Below are 23,522 nucleotides of genomic sequence, written 5' to 3'. Positions count from 1 at the left end.
TGCATTTAGCAATGTTAGTGGAGATAGCTGACAAAAGAGACTTGTAAAAGATAGTAATTGAGCATCACTATCTCAGTTTAATTTGAGTTTGAAGAGTAAAAAAGCTATTCCCTTTGAATAAAATAAAAGGACCTACACAGGCAGGTCCTGCATAGTGGCACCTAAAAAAAATATTTTTTTAATGAATGTGTATTAAAGATGATTGCATATTTATAATTTTAACTATCTGATCAAAATTGTTTCTAATCAAATTATTTTCCATTTACATACTTAAAGAGCTGCTATTAGCCTTACAGTCACAGATTTTTACCCTGAGTTTTCAGGCAATGTTTCAGAAACATCAGAAACAGAAGAATTTGTGCGCATTATGCAGAACAGTTTTATGCTTTGGACAGCTCTTTCAGGAAAATACCCTTGGTTTACTGCAGAAAGAGATGTGCATATGTACTTCACACACATGCACATTAATCCCTCTCCCATTAATAAATGAAATTCATTTTGTATGCTAACTAGATTATCAGTTAGAATACACTACTCAAACACAGATACAGCAGAGATGTTGACTTTGATCAACCATGCATTATAACATGGTATTTTTGTCGATTAACATAATTTACTTTGATTTATATATTGCACCGAATCCTATTTTCCACCTAAATGAAAATATTCTCTTCTCATGTTGAGGACTAGGGTGTCTAGGTTTAAAGAAATTCTAAATCATCCATTAAAAAAACTCTAAAATTAAGACTAATTTAAGAAATACGGAAGTATACTTTCTATTTTTGAAATACTTTGCCAACACAGAAAGTTTTGAAGAATATTATAAGTAAATCAAAAATTCCAGAGTGTACACATTTCAGCATATGGTAAGCACAGTAACTTTTTTAAAATTATCTTTTGCTTCCTCAGATTTCCCTTTTGGCTTCTATTAATTTGTTTTAAATAACTTTATCATATATGCTAAAACTACTAGTTATGGTAATAGGATTATAACAATATCTAGCTCACTATCTGTCCAAGCTACAGATTTTAAAAGATTACTATCTTTTCAATGACCCAGCATGAAAAGCTGATGTTTACTTGTTCTGATAGTAAGAAAAAAACATATACGGAAACTTTACTATTCTTTATTTTTCTCTTTTTTCTGCAGTTCAGTACTTGCCAAAGTGCTATGAGAAACCTGCAAGCAAAATAATCCAGTGCAGAGATCTTCCATACGACTGTGGTTGAATTAGTGATCCTCTATTCATCATCTAGAGACCGCCAAAGAAGGTGTCAGTGTCCCTTCCTGAGATGCAGCTCTACACTTAGCACAATCAGCAATAAGATCACTCATCTATCATGGTATAACTTCATATGCATGGACATAAATACACAGAGTATTATCTAAACAATAATCTTGTGGTTACAATTGGATCTTGCCGATGATGTAAGATACAATGTTAGAAGTGTATCTCTGCTATTCTGAGTGAGAATCCTAGCACTGACAATTACACTGAGGTTGAAATTCTTTGAATTCTTCATCAACTAATTGAAAAAAGGCCAGTAAAAGCAGTTTTTAAAAAATATTTAACATTTATAAAGAACACTGCATTAGCTAAGAGCTCTAGGTACAAACAACCCTTCTAAGATATTTGAAAAGTTATGCACAATCTTGTAGAATTATTTGTTTGACTCCCAAAAAATAAATGTTTTCTCAATATTATGTAGGTTTGCTTCCTTTCAAACACTCATTTGAAAATTCACAAACTGGAAATGAGCATTTAAATGAAGTAGCATGTGCTTTCAATCTTACATTAGTGTTTGTTAGGCAATTATACAAAGTCTTCATAACATCTTGACAGACAGATATCAGTTCATCATACTTTTTTTACAAAAGCTGAAACCAGTACTATAATTCTTTTCCATAGAAAGCACCATAAATGCATTGTTCTAAATCACCCAAATACGAAATGACTAACAAATGCTCAGAAAAAGCCTACCTAAGCCAAACAACAAGCTACCTCAAGCATAGCAAACCAGAAAATACAGATTTAATTATGTTGTTACAATGTAAAAATCACACACAGCCTGAATTTCAGAGTAACAGCAGCCGGTGTGTTTATTCCACATCAAAACCTTTCCAGAGTACTGTTCTTGAAATACACTGATACTATCACCAAAGGACTTGGACAACTCGCCTGCAAAAGCAATCACACCTTAACACTGCATTGTACTCTGAAGTAGCAATTTACTCTGAAGGCTACCTAGGGTCTGGTATGTCAATACACCACCTAACAGCCAAGGATCCGGGGATCTCAAATGTATAGTGACAACGGGTCAACACCATTCAGGAAACAAACAAACAAACAAAAAACCCAAAAAACCCACACAAAAACAAACCACCTCAAAACTTCATCACCTGCCTAACTTTTTGGAAAGGACTTCTAGAAAACAAAAGCCTAGACAACCACTGCAAAACTTAAATTGAAAAGGACTAAGATCCTCACCAACCTGAACAGACCTGCAGTCCTCTTCTACCCACACATTTCAAGAACAAAGACCGATCCGGTGGAAGTTATTTTAATAGAAGTAATGTAAACCCTAACACAAAGTAATTATATCAGTGTCTGTCTTGACTCCCCTAAAGTATTACTACTGCCAAGAAAATTAAACTTAACCTCTTGTATGTTGAATTGCTGCTAGGTCGTACCAGACATCTCTGCCTTAGTAAGAAAATGAATCAGTACAAAAATTTTAGAATATGGGTCTAACTAAAAGAATTTAGGTATAGTATAACCTCACACAAAATACTGAATCTCTAAATCCCATGCTTTCTGTCCTGACAACCCATACAATAGATTCTCCATGTAATGCATCTTCAGAATAGCTGAGTGGCTACCCAGTGGCACAAAGAAAAAGCTGCCTTTTATTTCAGTGCAACCCAATAGCACCAGAGTAAGAAATCTACAACCACAGAAGTATTATTTATCCGCATAATGTCCACCAGTGAAAATTCCTCCAAATTTTTATTAAAATAATATATATGTACAGATATATATGTATGCACACATACACACAAATACACACTTCATAATCCTAGCACACTACTACTAAAGCAACTTTTTGTTGTTAATTGTAATGCGTGCTTATTTAAGTCTCATCACAAATACTTTAAATAAAAATTTTAGAATAAAATAATAAAGTGCTACTATAAACACTATTGTAATTTATTAATATATATTGTATGCAACAGTTATATAAGACTCAGGAGAATTAATTTTGTTTATTGCTTCGAAGACAAAGGATTCAAAAGAAGTATTATTTTCCTAATTAAAAATATTCCTGTGATTCTTATTTACCTCGAACAGTAGATGGCCAAGACAACTACTAAGTGAAACAAATTCTGTAGACACAGCACATTATGTAATCATATCACCACCCAGTGGAATCAGAGTGTTTTATGACAAAATGTTTTTATTACCCTTCCAGAATCCCCAAACTGAGATTCTGGCTTCTCTAATATTAATCATTTTTTTGGTCCTACAGAGGAATGAAACCTTGGAATTTTTTTTAAAGTTTTCCTAATGATGAACCATTGGAAGTGCCCTTCAAAGCCAAATAAATCATTGAAGCAAGTGAAGAGGTAGTGAAATAATGCCAAATCCTCCTCTTTGGAATATTCTACTTTCTTTAAACAAAACGTGAGACTTAAGAGACTGTGACTGATCTCACATTGGCATTTAATCTACTAAATCTGTATTGTTTCAGTAGAATTATAATCAGGTTTTATTTGTAAGAAGTCAAGTAGTAATAAACAATAAACACAGTTAAACAGAACAAAACTGAAGTTAGGCAGAGAGATATGTATACAAATACAACAAGAAGGTCATGTCGTTACCTTGGTTTTTAAGCTAGGAATCAGAATCAATTTTTTCTCTTTTGGAACTAATTTTAAATCATAAAACTACAGAGACATTTTAAGTTCTATGGTGTTTTTTGTCCAGGCTTGTTTTTATCCCCCACATACTTTCTTCATACACTTACCCCTGATTTCTCCTTCAAGAAGTCAGTAATATTACAATAGAGGATCTTGGCATATGGCACAATGATCAATGGAAACTGATCAGCGTAGCTTAGCAGATTTCAGCCCCTACAAACCAGGCAATTCAGCAAAAAAACCAATGTTTAATAAACAGTATTAGATTTGCAAGATCAAAATGAAGAGATAAAGGCACTTCTTGCACAAAAGAACCACTTTATTTTCAGATATATGTGGAAAGAATATATAAACTTGCACTTAGTTCTGAAATACCTACTCAAAATACCTCATTCTACTGGAATGTAGATCTTTTTGACTCCTGAAGACAGGGACACATCCACACACAAATATAACTTGGGTTTCATTACTAGCACACTCACCTTCTCAACAAACACCAAAGTAATTACCTGCAGGAGCATTCCAATACGCAGCACAAGTTGCTGATACTTTGTTTTATGACTGGTCATATTCAGTTTGAAATTACATCAAAGCATGCTCCCCTATTCCAATGCCTACTTAACAAAGAAACACAAACTGCATACCAGATGAGGCAAATTAGTTTAAATCAGAAATACAGATGCTGAAAGTTTACTACTGCAATAAAAAAAAAAAAGTACCAGTAGCCTGCCAGAGTGCCCAACTCTGAAACCGAAGCACAAATTGACTCCAGAGGACATAATACTGCCAAGGCTAATGAAATAAAACCTAGACTCCTGTCAGCCTTCACTGCATCCTTTGCTGATGCTGGTTACAAGGTGTAAATTCACCTTTTAAAAATGCATTGCACATTATTTTGTTACTACATTTCTTACTGAGTTTATGATTTTTCTTCATTTTGAGCAGTGGAAACAACTTCCTATAACAGTTTTAAGTATTCATGAGGAAATCTGTTATATCTTTAGAGAAAAAAAATCTAGATTTTTATCTATTCATTGTGAGATCCCTTAATGCTTATTCACTCAGTTAATTTCTGTAAAGGCAAGATGTTAAATAAATGGTTCTTCGGACAGGAAATTATAGAAATTTTGTGTCTTAACAGTCATATAATTTTTGTTTAGTCTATTACTCTGTAAATTTTTTATTAAAATGTTTTAAATTTGGTATAATCTATAAATAAATCTATAAAGCTATAAATCCTTTAAATAGGAACAATTCATTACATTGAAAAAATATTAGTTTATATCAAATAATTTTGTGCAGGTGCCTTAGAACAGAATTAAGACATTTAAATTATTTTATCTGAGGCTCTGATAATATTTTTACATTATATAAATCACCTGAAAAAAGTCAAAGAAATGCATGTATTTTAAAATATTTTTTTAATAATTCCTCCCATGATTCAGTGTATATGTTGCATTATAAACACCAATATCCAATTGGGATATAACACTACAGAGATCAAACGGTAAATCAAGGAAGGCCAAACATGGAACACTCATGGCAAAAAGCGAAAAGACGATGCATTTCATAGTTGGACAAAATCTGCCTTTTGCAACAACTCCTAGCCCCTGAGTGGCTGATGCTGGCATGTGATGGCTTTGCTCTCCCCATCTGCTAGATTTGGGGGTGGCAGCAAAAAAGAGTTGATCACACTTTATTAGACACCAAGCCTCCCACAGTCGGTTTTGAGGGGGTTTTTTTGGGTTTTGGTTGGTGGGTTGGTTGGGTTGGAGGTTTTTTTTTAATGAAAATAGGGAAAGTACGTTTATGCCTCTATCTGCACAAGCTGGGACAGAGTCCCTGTTTCCACAGAGGGAGGACAGAACGTGTATTCCCCTGCCCCCACCTCTCATATGAAGAGGTCACAGTAAGTCACAAAAAATAGGCTGTAACCAAGCAAACCCAGGTGTTCAGAGGTGAAAGTTAAGAGAACACTGTTCACACTCCTTCCCAGCTGCACTTAAACAACATGGTGACATCCCATGTGTCTTTACCTACTTCGGTCACAGATACACAGGAAGATACTGCAGCTTGCAGAAAAAATGTAACGGTTCTTCAGCAGTATCTACCTAACCAATCCACTAGCTAAATGAATCCCACCAACACTTGCAATGCAAAAGGGAGCAGAGTAAGCAGGTATACTCCGGCAGCCCTCATCAGCTATGCTGCCCCACTGGCTTGCTTGCTGACAGGCAGCCACAATCACAGCTCGAGCCCCAGACATCCCACACTTATCGCCTGACACAGCTTAAGCAAAAACCACCCAGCCTTAGCTACAGCCGAGAGCCAACCCTGTTCTGCTTTACACACCACAAGTCTGTAGGAAACCCAGAAACTGCCTCTTTAGATTTAAGGTTCAGTGCCTTCAGAATTAAACATTTCCACCACTTTTGCCTGTAAATATGTAAACAAGGATTTGACCTTAGTCACCGACTTTTTATTAGGAATCAGTGAATTTGTTAACGTGAGTGCATTAATATTTCTGTTTCAGCCAACTAAGGGACACACTTGGGGTGAAAGCGGGCATTGTAAAATGGACAGTCTTTACACTTTTCACAAAAGCTTAAGCTAGTCTGTGCTTCATGTTACCATGAATACTCATCATTACTCTCCTCCAGCTGGCTGGCTAAAAGCACACTAGCTTTCCTCTGAGAAGTCAAGTTTGACTCAGTGCAGATAAAGCTGTTTAATTAGCAAAAGCAGCAGTGCAATCAAGCAAACATTTTGCATTCTAAACCAAGGTATGGTGCTGTCCTCCCACCCATGGCATCTGTTAAGTCTTATCATCTCATTACACTTTTTTTTTTTTTTCCTCCACTCCACAAGGCAAGCAGCCTCATCTTTGGAGGCACTAGCATTATTCCAGGTAACACTTACTTTGTCATTTATTGCTTCACTTTGTGTCACCTACAACATAGCTTTCCTTTGCCAATTTACTCTTTTCCATTCTTTGCAACTTTTCCACCTACTTCTAATTACCCTTTCCTGGTGGTTCATCCAACCAGGTCTAGAATCCTTCCACAGAGGTTCTATATCCAAATCTGACTTCTTGTGTTTATTATTCTCCAGACACAAGTTTATACTCTTAACACATATTTTCACTAAAGTATTGCCATGTTTTTCATGCAGACTTCAGTTCGTCTTATCTACAAATGTATAAAAATCCAAATCATCAGTCTGTGTTTCAGTTATACTGAAAACAGACTTCTGTAGTTCAGAGCATTCACGATGGGTACGCTGGCTGAAGAGCTAAAGGTGATAAAATCATCTGATATTGCATACGAATACTTCTGTGGATGACTATCACATGGTACTATGAAGAACTGGGTACTGAAAACGCATACAGTGAAGTCACTACTTTAAGTATATATTGATACTATGAGAACATTTAGCACCAATCTTTTGAAAAAACATGGTTTCAGAAAAAATGTGTACAGTCTTGCAGCGTCCTATAATGTTTACAGAATGGCAAATCACATCCCTTTTAAACAGACAGCTCAAAATACAGTAAGTCCTCTGGACACTTTGTCAAGACAATCAGAAGTCTAATAATACAGTCTTTAATAACCTTTTATTTCATACTGTTCCTATTTCAACATTTTGCTACTGGCAAATCATTATCAAATTCTGCATAGATTGTAAGTAGAATTTCTTATATTACTTGAGTCTAAGGTCTACAAAGCAATTTATTATTCCTTTTCTCTCTCACTTCAGTCTTGTTACTTTGAAATATACCTACTTAAAATCCTTTATTTCCTTGCCAGTTTTCCCCTTTCCTTTCTATTAATGCAAACTAGAAGAAAACATTGGCAAACATATTTTAATATCACCTACTCAACTGAACATGTTACTAAAGGTTTCATTAAACTTCAGAGAAGTTTCTGTGGTGTCTTCAGAGATAAAGGAAAAAAAGTAAATCACACTAATTCTGAGCGTAGGGGAGAGGGATGGGACAGGGGATGACACCCGATACACTCTGTCCAAATTTGTAGTCAACATCTCATATACATAAAGTTGCCTAAAATAACACTAGCACATGTAACAGCTCGTTTAGATAGAGCAATACACAGAGTATGGAGGACAAGGAGTTTTCCACTATAAGCTTTTTTCTTTTTTTTTTTTTCTTAACCTAGACAAAAAAGTAATCTCTATCATGTACTGTGTTTTGCTATCTATACTAATGCAGCCAAGTATTACACAGAACAGAACTGGAAAAAAAATCTGCATTTTTTTCTTAGTTCACCTTCAAATACCAGCACTCACATTGTCTGGTGCCAAACCGTATCAGCTGGCCATTTCAGAGAACAGACACAACATACAACTTGCATGAGATTGCTGTATGCTACAAATTTGGATTTGTTAACACATTACACCACATCCCTCAGTTAGCTCAACTGCACATCCTTGTGCTCAAGTCCTTGCCCAGCGTGGACTTAATATGTAAAAAAATGGACAAACAAGTAACATGGCTCAATAAGCTATACTTCCAGCCCTTCAGAAATACACATCCAGTTGCTCACGCTTGATCAGGAGACGGGTTCAAAATAAACTTCACCTTGCTTTGCAGAAACTCACTTTGTTTCATCTGTGTGCCCAAGCGTATCCTCCCAGTGACTAGAGAGTTGTGTCCCTTGTGCTCATGGCAGCCCCTGCTTATGCCTGAATCTCTCCTTCAATTATGTTGCTATTTTGATTGCAAAAAACGAAAACCCTTAATGCAGAGTTGAAAACTGTAGCACCTTCTCGGAAGTAGCACTGATCCAATTACCTGGTTGTAAGAAGCTGTCTAAGCACATACTGTCTTCATGTAAAACCTGGTTGCCAGCTTTTTGGGGTACTAGGAACTCAGTCTAAAGGCCATAACTAGAATTAGAGTGCAACATAGCCAATTTTTTTAAGATTCAAGTGCAACTTCTCATAAATATAACTTTTAAATGCAATGTTTACATATGAAGCAAAAATTGGAGAGAAACCAAAGTTAAATCTTTATCACTCTTGCTCAGTTTCATGGGTTTCACTGAACCTCTTGCCTCCTTGAAAGATTGGCGTGTTATACCAAACACAAATTTACTTGCCTTTTAATGTTACGAGTTTCTTGTTGCAAAAGGCACAGCAGTTCTTAATAAGCATTTAAAATTAATAAAACTTACATGTCTTTTCTTCCTATACAAATACATACATTGAGAAGATTACCTTTTTCTTACACTCACTGCACGAAGGCATGTATCTACATTTGGCCATTTGGTCGGGTATTCAGAGCTTAGACCTTCCTGAAAATCAGTCTCCTACCTCTGCAACACTGCTGTCCCCTGCCTTGACTTGCCTTCAAAAACCTCTCACTTCCAGCCCCTAAATGAGTGCTGAGGATCCTTTCAATCCCCCTCCCTCTGTGCAATCACTACTAGTTCCACGTTTGCTCAGGCCCTGGCTTTATAGCTAATACTAGTAGCAGCACGCTTTGCAATGCCAGGAGGCTGGCAAGAACACTGTCCTGCAAGAACTCTGGCAAAGCAGTTGCCCTCATTTATGCATTCCTAAATTACACTTTCTAAAATCAGAAAATTTGCCAAAGGCTTATACTGAATGCAATAAAAACTGCAGTTACTAAACCAACTAAATCAAGTAAGATAAATCAGAATTTCTAGTTCAACTGCAGTTAGGAAATACTAATTAGTTACTCACAATTGAACCATCCCTACCAAACAGAAAAACTGGAACAAATTTTCATTGCAGTATGCAAGCTGTTTGGTAGTTACCCCTACATAAAACATCTACACACTATTTTGAATTTAAACTCTCTTCCACCTTCTAGTAAACACAAAAAAAACCCCAAGAAACCCATTCAGCTCACTTCAGTAATTTTTTGTTTTATAAACCAACATTTTTCTGCACTATGACAATAGTGATCATATTAAAAACATTTATGATGAGCAATGTTTGCCCATAAATGACTCAGTAATTGTAAAACAGAAAGTTTGCTCTTCATATAGCATTTGCCTCAGCCATTTGGAAATTAGCTTTTGGGCCTATCACAAGATGACTAACTGCAGTAAACATTACAAGAAACACATAATTCTCGGGGGGGGGGGGTGGGGGGGTGGTGGTGGTGGGAAGGTACTGATACTTATAGCAAGACGCATGCATAAAAATACAAGAACAAAATTTTCCAACTTGATTCTTTTTATAGTTTCATCACTACTGCCAACGAGACTTATGTTCAAGCTTTAAAGCACAAGACAGACTAAGCAATAATTAGTTTTCAATATCAAAACAGCTTTCTAAATATTGCACTTAAGCTTTTAATGGAGATAATAATCTATATGCACAGTGTTTTGGCACCTTGCCACTGATGTATGGACTCTAATCAATTGCTTGTTCAGCATTGAATGTTCAGTACATTTTTGTATACAGAACAAAATGGTTACTTCCTAAGGAAATTAAATAAACTTATCTAGCTGAAAAACATGGACAATTAGTGCAGACCAGTAGCTAGGAAAAAATTAAAAGAAAAGGTTAAGCAAGCTGCCTAGGTTTTAATTTAGCTCTGCCACTTGTCTCTTGGAAGACCTTGAACAAATTATTTTACTTCTTAGTTTCCTCCATTTGTAAAGATATCAACAAAGATTCCTAAAGATGTTAAAATAAAAATCACTGAAGTCCATTATATAAAATCATTATTAAACATAACAAGTTGTTCTTGAAGCTCTCCCCTCCCCAACAGATCCATGAAGCATCTGTGAATCACACACTTTTCCACTACATCTTCAAACACTTTGTAAGGTTCTCAACAAGATGTGTTAACTCAGAAAAGGCTGCAGACATCAGTGAAGGTACTAAAAATGTCCGTTCAGTATGCAGCTGCAGATGAAAAGAACATGACAATAAAATGCACAAAAGATAGGCCAAAATATAAAATTAGCTTTTCCAATGCTTTTATATAAATTAATAGTACTGTTTCATTTGAAGGAGTGTTTTAATTACAAGTCACCCCTTTTTTGTGGCAATATTCTAGAATAAGGGAAGGTTTCAAAGATAATTGGTGAAAATGATCACCAGCTATTTGCTTTCATCTTTGGACTGAAGGATCAGTTATCATGTAAAGTGACCAAAAGAGAACCAGAGATTCCATGAGATTCCAAGAGATTCAATGAGAACCAGAACCATCGAAGACTACTTGTTATGGATTTGTCTCCGACAGCTGACTACAAGCTTTATCCTGTTTTCATTTTTTTCTCTTCACTTGCCACTGAGGCTCCTATAAAGCTACTAGCCGACAGAAAGTCTGATAGCAGCTTATTTTGCAGTCCTGTCTTTATTAGAAGCCCTCAGAAGTCTCTCTCATGTACGTAGCTACAAGTGTCCGAAGAACCTGTAGGAAAAGAATAGTCTTTCACAGCTGTAAGACATCTTTGATAGAGAGTGCTACTGGAGAAAGGAGGATGGTTTGACACAATGACTGCATGTGCTCTCTTTCCTTAAGGAGTCAAATAATATAACATGGAAAAAATACATTAATTAGTACATATAAGTTAATTCTCCCATTTTCACCCTATCCTGTGACACAGAACAGGAGAATTTCAAAACTTGTACCAGGACAAACTTCTCAAGACAAGAAAATGATAAAAGAGGTCATTGAGATCAACATTTAAAAATGCAAGCCACGACTGAGCATTTATTTGTACGTAGAATATCCCATATAATTTCATTAGTGACAACAATAATGTCAGGTTACTAAACCTCAGACTTCAAGTATAAGTCAACCTCTACTTGAAATGAAATATACTGGAAACAAAATGTCCTTCTGATGCTAGAGGTAAGAGGCAATATCCCTTGCTGACAGAAGAAGGTACTTAATGCTTCCTCCAGCCCTTGCTGAAAAGAGGATACTAAATTAGTAGGATTTCAGCATGATTCAGACTGGAATTCCTTTACTTCTATTGAAACTGCAATCCAAAAGCAATACATCCATTTTCAATTTAAGACAAACACAATACAGCTCAAAACATTATGAAAACAACACCCAGCACATGATCGTCCTCTCAGGATTAACATAAATCAACTGAAATTGTTTCCTAGGAGGCCCTAAGAGCTTTACTTAGTACTGTTTTTCTTGTCATTGACAGGGTTTGTTTTAGTGTATCACATGACAGCAGCTCGACATACCTCATCTTGCAAAACTGTACGTCAATGCATCATACCAGGCAGGGTAGCTAGCGTGGTGGCCATCAGACCATTAAAATTCATCTATTAAAGTTCCAATCCTTCAGTATTTTTTTTCAAATTATCATACATATCCCATTTTAGCTCAAATAGTCAAATATTATAGCAGTTCATGCAGGTCGATATGGACATCCATAATTCCAAAGGTATAGAACAAACTTTTCTACACGTATTAGCAGAATAACCATATATATATAATTTTTCAAAGTTTATTTTAAAATCTTCAGTTACAGAATTATAAGCTTTTTGGAGGGGAAAGAGCCAGTACCACAACAAACTTCCTTCTAGAGCTACTACATATCCACGTCACATATTATGAGAAAGAAAGGAGAGGAGGGAAAAAAAAAAAAAGCGAAAAAAAAAGAAAAAGCAAGCACGCATGAGTAACCTTGTGTGTATCTGTGACTGCATCAAGTCTCCTACCTGGAATGCTGTTGGTGGCATTCACCACGCAGAGCTCTAACAGCTTTGATATTGCCGACAGATTATTTTAATTTTGGGTGCATTTATCAAGTACGAAAACATACCATGTTTACAATACACAGAATGGCTTCAGTCAGTATAGAAAAAAATCTACCAGAAACAAACTCTATGAACATATACACTTATTTAATTTACCAGGCAAAAATTTGTGCCCCATAGAATACTAAATAAATAGATGTATCTGCAAGGCAGTGAGCAGTGTCCATGGATGCATCTCCATGACGTAGGTACAGAGGCTGTCTTAGTCCAGCAGATACAACAACCTTTTTTGTAAAAAAAAACAAACAAACAAACACAACCTAACCAAACAAACAAAAAACCCCACCATAAAACAAGACACAGAAGAAAAAAACTGAAAAACATACAGATGTTATCTTAACATTAATAACACACTTGCTACAGATAAAGGCTTACATTTTGTTTCAAGTATTTTATTAAAGTACCATTTTGAAGCAAATTGTATCAAATCATAGAACTGTACAAATCCATCTAGACAGTAAGGCTATAAATTTGAGAAGCTGACAATAAAATCCAAACCCACAATCCATTACTGAATGATGTCAGTATTATAAAAACATATTTATTTTACTCTGTATTATTTTAAGGCACTGGTAAGACCTTATACACTGTAATTAGCAACAGTGAATGAGAAGGATTCACAGCTTGACATGTAAACGCACATTATAGGAAAACAAGTTAGTGAACGTTGTATAAATAAGTATACATCCTTCCTCTAAAATACAGCATCCACCAGAGTCATATGTGATAAACAGGTCTGAATAAGCTATAACCTTTCCTACTGGTAGCAGCCAAGCACAGGGAGAAGTGAGTTGCCGTTCAAGTTTTACATTTTGTAAATCCTACATTTATTATGCTTGTGGAAGGGAAACACCCACCCCAAACAAAACCCGTGAAAGTAATTAACCCAACCGCCCAGATTCACAGGGCTAAGCTAAAACGGAGGTCTGGTCCTCAATAACCTGAAGGACCTTCACCCAAACACGCATTTTAGACGCTGCAACAGAAGCAGCGGGATCTGCGTGGAAACAAGCCCGGTCATAAATATGAATTAACACACGTAACGCTACAACCACACGCAGTTCAAAACAGAAATCCGTGCCTAAAACACCTAAATCCTACCTGCAGCTATACGTGAGTTCTTTATTTCGCTAGAGAACTCGGGGTATGCTTTTCCAGGGCGATGAATATGTTTTATTTAGTGCTTTGATGGAAAACGGCACCAGGGTCAGGCGGCTCCAGGGTCTGCTGGTTTCGCTCCATCTTCCAGTCCGCCAGGCTTCGCCTCAGCCCAGCGGGTGCCGCCGGAGCGCGGCCGGGCGGCGGGAGGCACTGCCCGGCGGTCCCCGCCGCCTCCCTGGCCCCCCGCACCGGGCAGCCTCACCCCGGGGCCCGAGGCGCGCCCGGCCGCCCGCAGGTGAGCCCGCGTCTGCCGGGGAGGGAGAGCCGCCGCCAGCGGGGCCGGGGCCGCGGGGAGCGGGACCGCAGTGGGCGGGAGGGGAAGGGCGGCGGGGAAGGAGGGCGCAGAGGGGCATGCAGAGGCGCGGGGGCACCTACCAGTCCGTGTGCGGCTCGTCGACGACCAAGAGCAGCTTGAACTTTCTGCCGGCGGCCGAGGAGACGGCTGAGGAGGGATCCACCAGCCCGGCCGAGGCCGCCGTCTGCTTCACGGCGTTGGAGAGGGAGCTGAAGAAGCTGCTGCCCGTCGACTGCTGCTGCGGCGGCGGCTGCTGCTGCTGGGGGGGCGCCGACTGCGGCGGCTGCCGGCGCTCCGCAGCCGGGGAGGCAGAGGTAGGGGCCGAGGAGGCTGAGGGAGGCGGCGGCGGCGGCTGCTGCGGCTCCGGCCGCTGCAGGTCGGTCATGTAGCCATTGGGCAGGTTGGCGATGAAGCTGCTGTCCGAGAGCCTGCGCCGCAGAAAGTTCATCATCTGGCCGGGCGGGAGAAAGGCGAGGCTCTCGGCGAGGAGCGGGAGGAGGGCGCTGAACCGGGGCGGGCGGGCGGCGGGCGCCGCGGCGGGCTCTGCGATCCGCAGGCGGGCTCGGTCGCAGCCTCACTGCCGGCCGGGGCGGGCGGCGCTGCCTTCACCTCAGCAGCGCGGCCAGCGGCGGCTCGCGCGCGCCTGCCGCTCCCGCCCGTCCCTAGGTGGCAGGCGCGCGCGCGCGGCGGGGCTGGGGCGAGCGGCGGGGGAGCCGCGCGCGCGGGGCCTCGCTCCTGGCCCGCGCCACAGCGAGCGCGAGTCCCCGCGGCGGCGCCGGCTGCACCCGGGGGGGACGCTGCGGGCTGCACCCGGGCCCGCGCTGGCTGCACCGTGGGCGGGAATCCCGCAGCCGCGCGCCGCCCGCGCCAGGGCAGAGCCGCCGGTGCAGCGGCGGGAGGCGGGGGGCGGCGGTGGACGGCGCCTCTCACCGGTGAGGGGGACCCGCGGGGCCAAGGGCGCCAGTTACAAGCAGGAGCTAGGCTGTAGTAGCCTAGATACTGTCATGCCGTCATTTCTCACAGAGGTAACGCGGGGCAGGGAGCAGCAGCCCGGCGGGCTGCGGGTGGCGGCTGGGTGCCCGGCAGCGCAGCCGCGGGTGGCGTGCCATGGCGGGGACAGGGATGAAGCAGCAGCAGCAGCAGCAGCCCGGCGCAGCGCTGCAGGGGCCGGGCTCAAGCCGCGGGGCACAGCAGCGGCTGCAGCCGTGGCTTGTACCGCGTCCCGCCGCCGGCTGAGGGGGCGCGGGCACCCGCCGCCGCCGCGCTGGTAGCGAGGCCTCCCACTGATAACCCCCCCCGCAACGCCACCGCTGCTGGTTTGAAAAAAAACCCACAAGAGTTTAATGAAAGTGGAGTGCTGCCTATCATCGGGCAATTTTACATCGCCACGGAAACCGAGGGGTGCTTTGTCATCTCTCTAAATTGCTCCTACAGAAAGCCCACGGCTTTTACTTCATTCCCCTGAGTTTTGGGGCACGCACGTTGGTTTGTAACGTAACTCAGCCGTTATCGTGTTACATGCAGCTTTATCCAGGATGTACCCAGTGGCAAATCATTTTGCAACTGATCTTTACAGGCCATCCTGCCTGTAACAGGTGCTCTGAGATTATACACAGCAAATTCGTGAAGCAATTTCTTTTAAAGATTTGATAAAGCTTCCCTGAGTGCTGACACTTCCACAGTCTACAGCTTACATGCTCAAAGGTAGTACAGCGTAGGATTTTTAATGAATTTGGAAACATTCATGTATTATATAATGACAAAAATCTAAATAAAATATGACCATTGGAAGATGCTTACCGTAGACACACTGGTGGGGGAAATGTTCAAGCCATAATCCAGGCCACTTACAGATACAGCTTTTTGCATTAAGAGCACAGAAAATTTGAACAAGTGGAACCATCCTGGGCTACAGCTGCTGTCGCTTCATCAGTCTGTGGCCTGCACTGCCAGAGAACTTGTGGAACTACACTTACTTCTACATCAGTTTAGGTCTACTGGGATCTAGAGAGAATAATTTTCTCTCGGTAATGTTAAGGTATCTTGGGGCTACTTGTATTTCTGAAAAGCTTACAAGTAAGCACAATAAGGCGAGATAAGTCATCTACAACACAGAAGCGAGTCACTTGCAGACAGAGGTAGAATATTGCAGTTCACCATGGCAAGTGCACACATATAATTTCTGCTGATATTGTACATGCAAAAATGATAAAAATTACAAGATTAAAGAACTGTGTCATTCCTCCTTGCTTGTCCCCCCTCTCCCTTCTCATCTAAAAAGCAGGCAGCCAAAGTCAAGGAAAAGGACTGCCTATGCTTTTCAAAATATGATTTTTTTTATATGGTACAAACTCTTTCATCTTCCCTGTGATTACTGAGAAACCCTCATAACCAGTCTGATACTGAAAAAGGATAGAGATATTTTTCAAATTACTGTTCTAGACTGAAGGGTGATTGTATAAAAAAGCTTCCCCTTTGGACAGGCTGCTTCCTATGCATACTCAGAACCTGCTTGTTTCACTGACAAAAATCAGTCAGTCTTGCAGAGCCAAGCAGAACAAACTGTATTACATTCTGCTGTGCACAGTAACAAAAGTATTAACCAGGTCTCTATTACAGGGCTGAAATCTATCTTCGGTGTCAGCTGTACTCTTTGTTATGAAGGCAAGATACATGTAGCAAATGGAAATGATAGGGAGTGATTTGAATGTCAGGATCCATTACTATAAAATGAAATAAAAAAATGATTAAACTGAGTGGCTAGGCTGCTCAAATCTCAGTGACGCAAGATCTATCCTTGTTAACATATTTGCGTGTAAAACTTTTGTTTTCTGATTGATGACATCCGATTCCTATCTGTACTTGTACTTTCTTGTATATTCTTGGTCCACCCAAACAATTACTTTAAGATTATATGAACTGATTCTAATTGTAATTATGGCCAACAGACCCTCTGGTATGGTCGCCCTTTATGGTTTCACAAACTCTGGGATGCTTGGGTAAGTAGCAGAAGCCTTATTCACCTACCCTGTGCACTCAGAAGATGTTATGACGATGTGGAATGCTAGAATGGAAGATATTTCCTAGTTCACTTTATTAACTTTGCACTGTCTCTTCTCTGTGAGCATCTTCTCAGAAATCTGTACTCGGGGCTTTTTGTGTGGTTGTTTTTTTTTTTGTTTGGTTGGGGTTTTTTTTTAACCCCTTTACCACTATGCTGACTAAAATTTTTAAAAAGATCAGTCATCCTCAAATGCTAGACTCCAGGGTTTTTTTTAAAACATCCTGTAGATTATTTTAACAACCTTATAAATCCAAAACTGCTCTGAAGTCACGGGCAACTGAATTTGGTCAAAGTCTCGGAGAACTTGGTCCCTAGTACAAACAAAAAGCAGAGCTCTTCATGTAGCATTGGTGTTACTGCAAATGGAAAACTTTGTTCAAAGAGTCTCAGCAGAATATTACAGGGAGCTTGCTAAATTTAACAGTACATAAAACTGTGCCTGAAAAAGAACGGCACGTTTTGTCCAATCTACTCTTCTTAATACTTCAACACGTCATGACACATTTGTGAGATAATTCAACATGATTATGTATATTAGGAAGTGAGAATACTGAATCACTGGTATGTTAAATGACAGAGTCAGTATCAAAGCAGAGAATTGTAGCAAGTATAAATTCATTTTGTTGAAATGTTGAAATCACAAAGAAAAAAAAAAAAGATCAAATTTCCAGGGATTAGTTGTGTTGGCAAACTAAGAAAAGGAAAAGAAAGGATGAAGCTTGCTAACTAGTACACTTAGTTTCATTAGAAAACTTCACTGAGTTCTCCCAGAACTCCTGCTGTTAAAATGTCCCTGAAGCAAAAACATGTCAGCTTTCTATTTATGTTTTTCCTTTCATTTTGTTGTCCAAGGTGGCAGAAGTACAGTTAAACCATTTGAAGATGTGACAGAAATAGGCACACTGGGGAGTAACTGCCTCGGTCATTACTTCAGAAAGGACACAAAGTCAGCTTGATCCTCCCTTCCCAAATCTAGGTTCTCCTGTTTTGATTTAAGAACATTAACAGAGAACACAAATTGACCAGAATTGTTTTTGGTCAGATGGTCATTTAAACATCTAAGAATTTACTGCCTGATTGTTCCCTTGGTATTAATATAATTTTCTGCTTATATGCCTACCTACATATGTTTTAAATCACGTTGGGAAATTTGACTTTCGATTTTAAAAAATTTCACAAAAATGTAACAGGAACTGAAAATATTTGCAGGATGCTGTGCAAAATTTTTAGGTAAGTGTCTTGAGGCATAAGGGCTCTCTGTTTTATTTATGTCAGTTAATAAATTTTTATTGGGCCTTAAGTAATTTCACATTTTATAAGCATACAGATTCAAATGGTTCTGTATTGGCAAGAGATGCACTGTACCAATCTCCTAGCATTCACAGAGAGGACCTGATGGCTGTGACAGTACGTAAGGAGGTAGTAAAAAGCAGCAGCCTCTGCTCCTGGAGAGTGGCTAAGAACTGCTCAGCCTCTGTGCTCCCTAGACAGAAGCTTCTGTAAACTGCAGAGTGCTCAGTGACTGAACTAACTTGTGCCAGTATCAAAAGGTGCATTTTTCCTCCTTGTGAGTACAAAACCAAAGACTCTGTGGCATTATTTCCTCAAATTTGAATCTACATAGCATTCCTGACAATGAAAAAAAGAAGAAAAAATAAGGTTTTTTTAAAAGTACTGTATTATACATACTCTGTGCTCAGCAGTCCAGTAACTCTTACATGGAAAACCCAAGAAAATTTATTTAATAAATCATAATTTTTTACAGACTAGGCTTTTACATTTGCAAGCTTTGAACATGGATGAATTCATACTGCAGAGAGGGGCTTTTTAGTTTCATAAATAATGTTTGCTGAGATGTAAGAGGGAGTTTAAAAAATTCTGTATGTGACATGCAAACAATCTGTAATAGAAACAGACAAGAATACAATCTATATCAGTGGTAACTATAGGTCAAATGGATGATTACAGAAGATAAAAGTCTGTTAAAATAGTTTGTCTGAATTCCAAAATCTGAAGTTATAATAGCAGTAACAGTTCTCTTTCAGTTTCCTACTAATAAATATATTTCTTCTCTGATTTTTTTGGTTCATTATATCCTGGGTTTTAAGGATTTTTATTTTACTTTTTAAATCCTTTGATACAAGTATAAAGGAACTTCAAGCACTTTTTACCATGCAATTAAGGCTCAAATATTTCTGGCATTATTTAGACTATACATCTGTAAAGGCTTAAGGCAACCTTGCAAGTATTTCAGAACTCAAGACACAGAAGTCTAAATAATTAAATTTAAAATATAATTAGGAGCAAAAAATTCAACCATTACACACATGGACAAATTGAAAATATAGAGAGGCATGTTTAATCCGTATCTTAACTTTACATGATTATACATGAAGTATATCTAAAATACTGTTTACTGGCATTGTATTTCTAGAGGAATGCAGTAATAAATATAGTATGCCTATATGACCTACTATATTTCCTGAGGTTTCTATACTCCTTTGGGTTTGAGACCATAGCCTTTATTACATTACTAATCTCAACAAACAGGCAGTTTATTTCTCTGCATCTCAGTCAGCGGTGTTCTCTTACAACCCAGAAAGGTTGCTCTATATTACAGAAAATCAAAAAACTAACTGATACAGAAACCACAACTAGTAAGACACATTTAGTATTTTGCAGATGAGTAAATATAGATTTTTCTAAACAAACTGTTTACAAACTACACATACTATGTAGGGAGAAGCCTATCCACAAAACCTGGACGTTTGTCAGTGTGGAAGAAACCCATCATTATGAAAAGGAACAAATAGTAGATGCTATGAGTAACAACAGACAGACATAGTCACAGTGACTGTCACACTGGAATTTGACCAAGACCGGAGAACAAACATTTATAAAAAGCAAAAACATATAAAATTCCTCATAGGCTCTAGTTATATATTGCTGCCTACTGTATCATTTAGAACTTGACAGTTTCATATCTAAAGAACAAAACTAACAAGGAATACAATAAAAATGCTACAGAAAAAGTACAGAAGACAAAAAATGTTCATCTGCTAAGAACAATAGAGCTGAAGGCTTGAGTTACACTAGGTGCATATATGCGTACACTCAGATGTACTGTGCTTTCACTGGTATGGGCCTTTTTGTCCTTTAAAACCTGAATCAGAGAAAAAACAATGATACATAAATAAAATTTCCATTCTCCAAATAAGAGGCTAAACAGTATATGAACAGCCTCTGAAGATCAAAGTCTGCCAGCTAAATCATACATAGTCTATTTAATTGGCACAAAAGTGTTTTGGTTGTGGTTTTTTTAAGGGTTTTCTTCTGCAAGTTTTTTATTTGTGTTATGAAAGTTAGAGTGAAAGTGGCCTACTCATATTCTAATTGATTGAATAGATAATTGTGTCATCAACTGCAACACAGTTATATAGTGGAAAATAAACCCAGGACTGGCTTCTAATGAAAAAGAATAAAACACTGTAAACCATAATTCTAGATGAAATGCAGCAAACAAAATATGGCATTTACATCCAATATGGTCTTTGCAATAAAACTGTAATTTTCTTTTTAAATGAGTTATCAAATGATTAAGATGAATGCAAGTTTACCTAATTAATTGGCTGCTTTAGTTACCACAAATTAATTTTGAATACCACATATGTGAAAACCTGATAAGCCATTAATGTGCAACATGCAAGATGAGCTACGAGTTGAAAGGATGACAGCACATGAGCTAAACAATACAATTTTGTTTTGTTACTAATTTGTTTCTCAAATTAATTCAAAGCCAGTACTATGCAATGTGTAGGATTCAAAAATTACCATCATCAATGAATACCTATCTATTCCATAAAAAAGGCATTAAAAGTCAGCTGCACTATAAAGAATTAAAAGAAAAACACAGCTTTATAAGTGAAAGCTAAACTATACAATGTAAATCATACATTATTGCACATATGTTTATACATACAGACACAGATTATATGTATCTGTGCAGATACAGTTACATACATTCCCAATACTTCCCTCAAAATCATTAGCTAAGAACACGGAAGGGATACATAGGCTGGGAAAACCAATCTGCAATATATCTTTACATCCAAAATTACCATTTTTTTTAAAGAAAGTTCAGCTAAAATATTCTTGGCCAACGATTCCACTTTCTCACCTTTAATCTCATCCGGGAGTTGTACGACTGTGATTTGCTTAGGGTATTATTGCATTCTTTATTCAGGTTTAGTAAGACTGTAGAATATCTTGGTTTTCTCAGAAACCAATTCCTTGGTACCAAAAGGTGAAAGAATGTCACTCCACAGAAGCGGTATGCTTTGAGAAGACTGCACATTTTTCAAGGCTTTTGAAAAAGCTAGGTATGCCTTTTGGTTTTACTTGCAGTTCTACTTCTCTGCTGTGTTGCTTACATGAGAAAGTTCATAAATACTCTGTTAGCCCTCTTGTGTACTGGCAGAGGTTGGCAAACATAGTTTGAAAACAAGCACATCTTCAAATATTTTAAAAGCAGATCTCACTGTTACAGAACTTTGAGTACACCATAGTTTTCTGTACTACAATGTCAAAAGCTCATACCTCAGTCCAGTAAGCAATAAAATTAGGCAAAATGGTGCAAAGTAATTACTCAGGTTATTGAGTTACGTAAACTATACCTTCAGACTGGCCTTCCTCAAACATTTCTTGAAGAATTGTGACTACAACAAAATTTGAAGTAGTCCTCTAATAAAGAACAAATGATAAAGCAAAAGTAATCACCTATGCCAATGTAAATGCATGCATACAGCATTCCTCAAATGGCCATATCCCAAAAGCTAAAAGACTGAAATATTCTCCAGATAAAAACGGGGGAAGGGGAAATCCAGAAAAATTTTTAAAAAATTACTTCAGGATTATTTGGTTCGCAAACCCTTTAGCTGTCAGCAATCAGCTGGCTATATTCTGCTGGCAAAATACCATCATTCCTCCTTCGGCACAGTGGAAGGTGGCTCAGAGTCTGGAGCATCCTATTTGACGGGCACTTGTCTATTTGAAAATTGACTTTTAAAACGTGAAGGCCACATTTCTACATAACACAAAAGAATACACGTTATAATATATAGTTTATTGACAAATACATAGTAACAGTAGGACTTAAATTCAGCTGCAAGGTTAAGAATTGGAGATTCTCAGGAAAAGGGAAAATATGCATCTATGAATTCTGTTCTTATTAAAGAAAGAAACAGTTTGTATAAACAACTGTATTCAGAGGCTAATTCAAAACTTCTGGTAAGTCTAACGGAGGCAGTCTTTCTGTCAGTCTTTATATAGTTTAGGGCCTTAGTATGGAAGAAAATTTTAGTCATTTACTGCAAATTGCATTCTGACTAAGGACCTTTAATACACTGTGTACGACACAGCGCAGGCCTGAAAACTAACCCAGGTACTTAGTTTTAAATCCTTTTTCAAATTATTACCAGATGTCAACATATCATTCACAATCTCCTAGAAGACACAAGTAACAAATACTGACTACATCATTGTTTACAAACAAAAATTAAATAAGTTTGGACTCCTAATTAAGGAAATAGACTATTCATTCCGTGATCAAGATGACAAAAGTTCATATTAAACCTGTGGCTTGACTTCTGTCCCTCAAATGTATATAAACTACTTTTTAACCTGAAATCTTGTGTCTCAGATACCTTTGTACAACAACACTGAAGATGGAATGTTACTAAAGCTTTTTTTGACTTTTTTTTAAAGCAGTTAACACTTAATAATTCCTAAAAATTATTTTTAAAACACAGAACCTGAACGTGTGCCCATAAGTGTTACTGAGACACACATAACTGGTCATTCTTACTGCAATTAAAAGGAGCAAGCCCCACAGCTGAAGCTGTCAGGTCTCTTTTGTGTCACTTCTTGCAGTGCTGCCAAATAAACTATTATACTCTTCAACATTCTGCACAGGTTTTGTCACGTCTCTGTTCATGGGTTTCTTCAGAAAATTATTTCCGTTTTGCTGCTCATAGCGAGTTTAATATCGTCCATTTGTTATGCAACGAGAATTCTGGAAAAGAATTTTTAGCCCACCAAAAGAAAAATTAAAGAGGGCAAGTGATCTAAAAAATTTTATTATAGTATATTGTACTGCAAAACAGTTTGCCATGTTGCTTATTAAAATCATGTGAATTGGACAAACTATTGTTCAATGAATAGCCAAAAAAAATATTCTCTTATCTTTTTGCAAATATATAGAATTTACACGGATTCTTCTTTACAGAGATTTAAAAGCCTGA

General features: G+C 38.4%; 1 protein-coding gene across 1 annotated transcript in view; it reads right to left on the bottom strand.

Annotated features, from left to right (window-relative positions):
* Positions 1–20,891, bottom strand: part of SYN2 (synapsin II) — a 197,251-nt gene extending 176,360 nt beyond the window's left edge. The window contains exon 1 of the mRNA XM_055708850.1: positions 14,240–20,891. Coding sequence (XP_055564825.1) covers positions 14,240–14,610 — 371 coding nt within the window. The 5' untranslated portion in view covers positions 14,611–20,891. The remainder of the gene's footprint in view (positions 1–14,239) is intronic.
* Between the last annotated feature and the right edge of the window lie 2,631 nt (positions 20,892–23,522).

Source organism: Falco cherrug, chromosome 4 (assembly GCF_023634085.1).
Source record: "Falco cherrug isolate bFalChe1 chromosome 4, bFalChe1.pri, whole genome shotgun sequence".
NCBI lineage: Eukaryota > Metazoa > Chordata > Aves > Falconiformes > Falconidae > Falco > Falco cherrug.
This window is presented reverse-complemented; position numbering and strand designations above follow the sequence as displayed.